The following is a 662-nucleotide window of genomic DNA, read 5'->3' as shown; positions in this document are numbered from 1 at the left end:
ATTCTCAGTCCTATGTACTAGCCCAGAACTCATAATGCTCCTCATGCCTTGAGTCAGGCTTGGCTTGGGCTCAAACCCTAAATCTTTGTTTTAGCCTCAGAGTGCTGGGATCACAGGTGGTGCCGGTACCTGGTTTGCCAGTATTTGGGGGAGTGGGGAGAGACAGTTTGCTTGTTAATTTGTAATAACTCTTTACATATAGGACAATCATTTTTCTGAACCACAGGTAAGGAAATCTTTGGTTTGGAGTTCTAACTCCAGGCTAAAGACTACCCTTGGCTTCTCAGGCCTGATGGCAGGTCCCTGTACTACTACGAAGAACACCACAGGTCCTGGAGGTCTGGGACACCTGCAAACAACACAAGCCCTGGCTCAAAGGCGACCAGGCAGCCACGCACCAGGGAACGCCCGCCAGGCGCCGCGCGGAGGCCGCAGTGCGCAGTAGCGGAAATTGGGCTGCCCTTCCCCCACCCGCTTCCGTCCGCGGCTCAGTTCTCCCGCCTCCGCCTCCGCCGCTGCTCGTGGAAGTCCCGCCATGGCACTGTCTCGGGGGCTACCCCGGGAGCTGGCTGAGGCTGTGGCCGGGGGCCGGGTGCTGGTCGTGGGTGCGGGTGGTATTGGCTGCGAGCTCCTGAAGAACCTCGTGCTCACTGGCTTCTCCC

The 662-nt window shown here is 58.0% G+C and overlaps 1 protein-coding gene across 1 annotated transcript in view; it reads left to right on the top strand.

Moving 5' to 3' along the window:
- Window positions 1-459: 459 nt before the first annotated feature.
- The window catches only part of Uba2 (ubiquitin like modifier activating enzyme 2), a 39,597-nt gene continuing 39,394 nt past the window's right edge, over window positions 460-662 (top strand). The window contains exon 1 of the mRNA XM_033765737.1: window positions 460-662. This exon is cut by the window's right edge and continues 9 nt beyond it. Coding sequence (XP_033621628.1) covers window positions 536-662 — 127 coding nt within the window. The 5' untranslated portion in view covers window positions 460-535.

Source organism: Fukomys damarensis, unplaced genomic scaffold (genome assembly GCF_012274545.1).
Source record: "Fukomys damarensis isolate Sample0158 unplaced genomic scaffold, DMR_v1.0_HiC HiC_scaffold_19, whole genome shotgun sequence".
NCBI classification, from domain to species: domain Eukaryota; kingdom Metazoa; phylum Chordata; class Mammalia; order Rodentia; family Bathyergidae; genus Fukomys; species Fukomys damarensis.
Note: the sequence above shows the minus strand (reverse complement) of the source record. Positions and strands in the feature narration are given on the sequence as shown.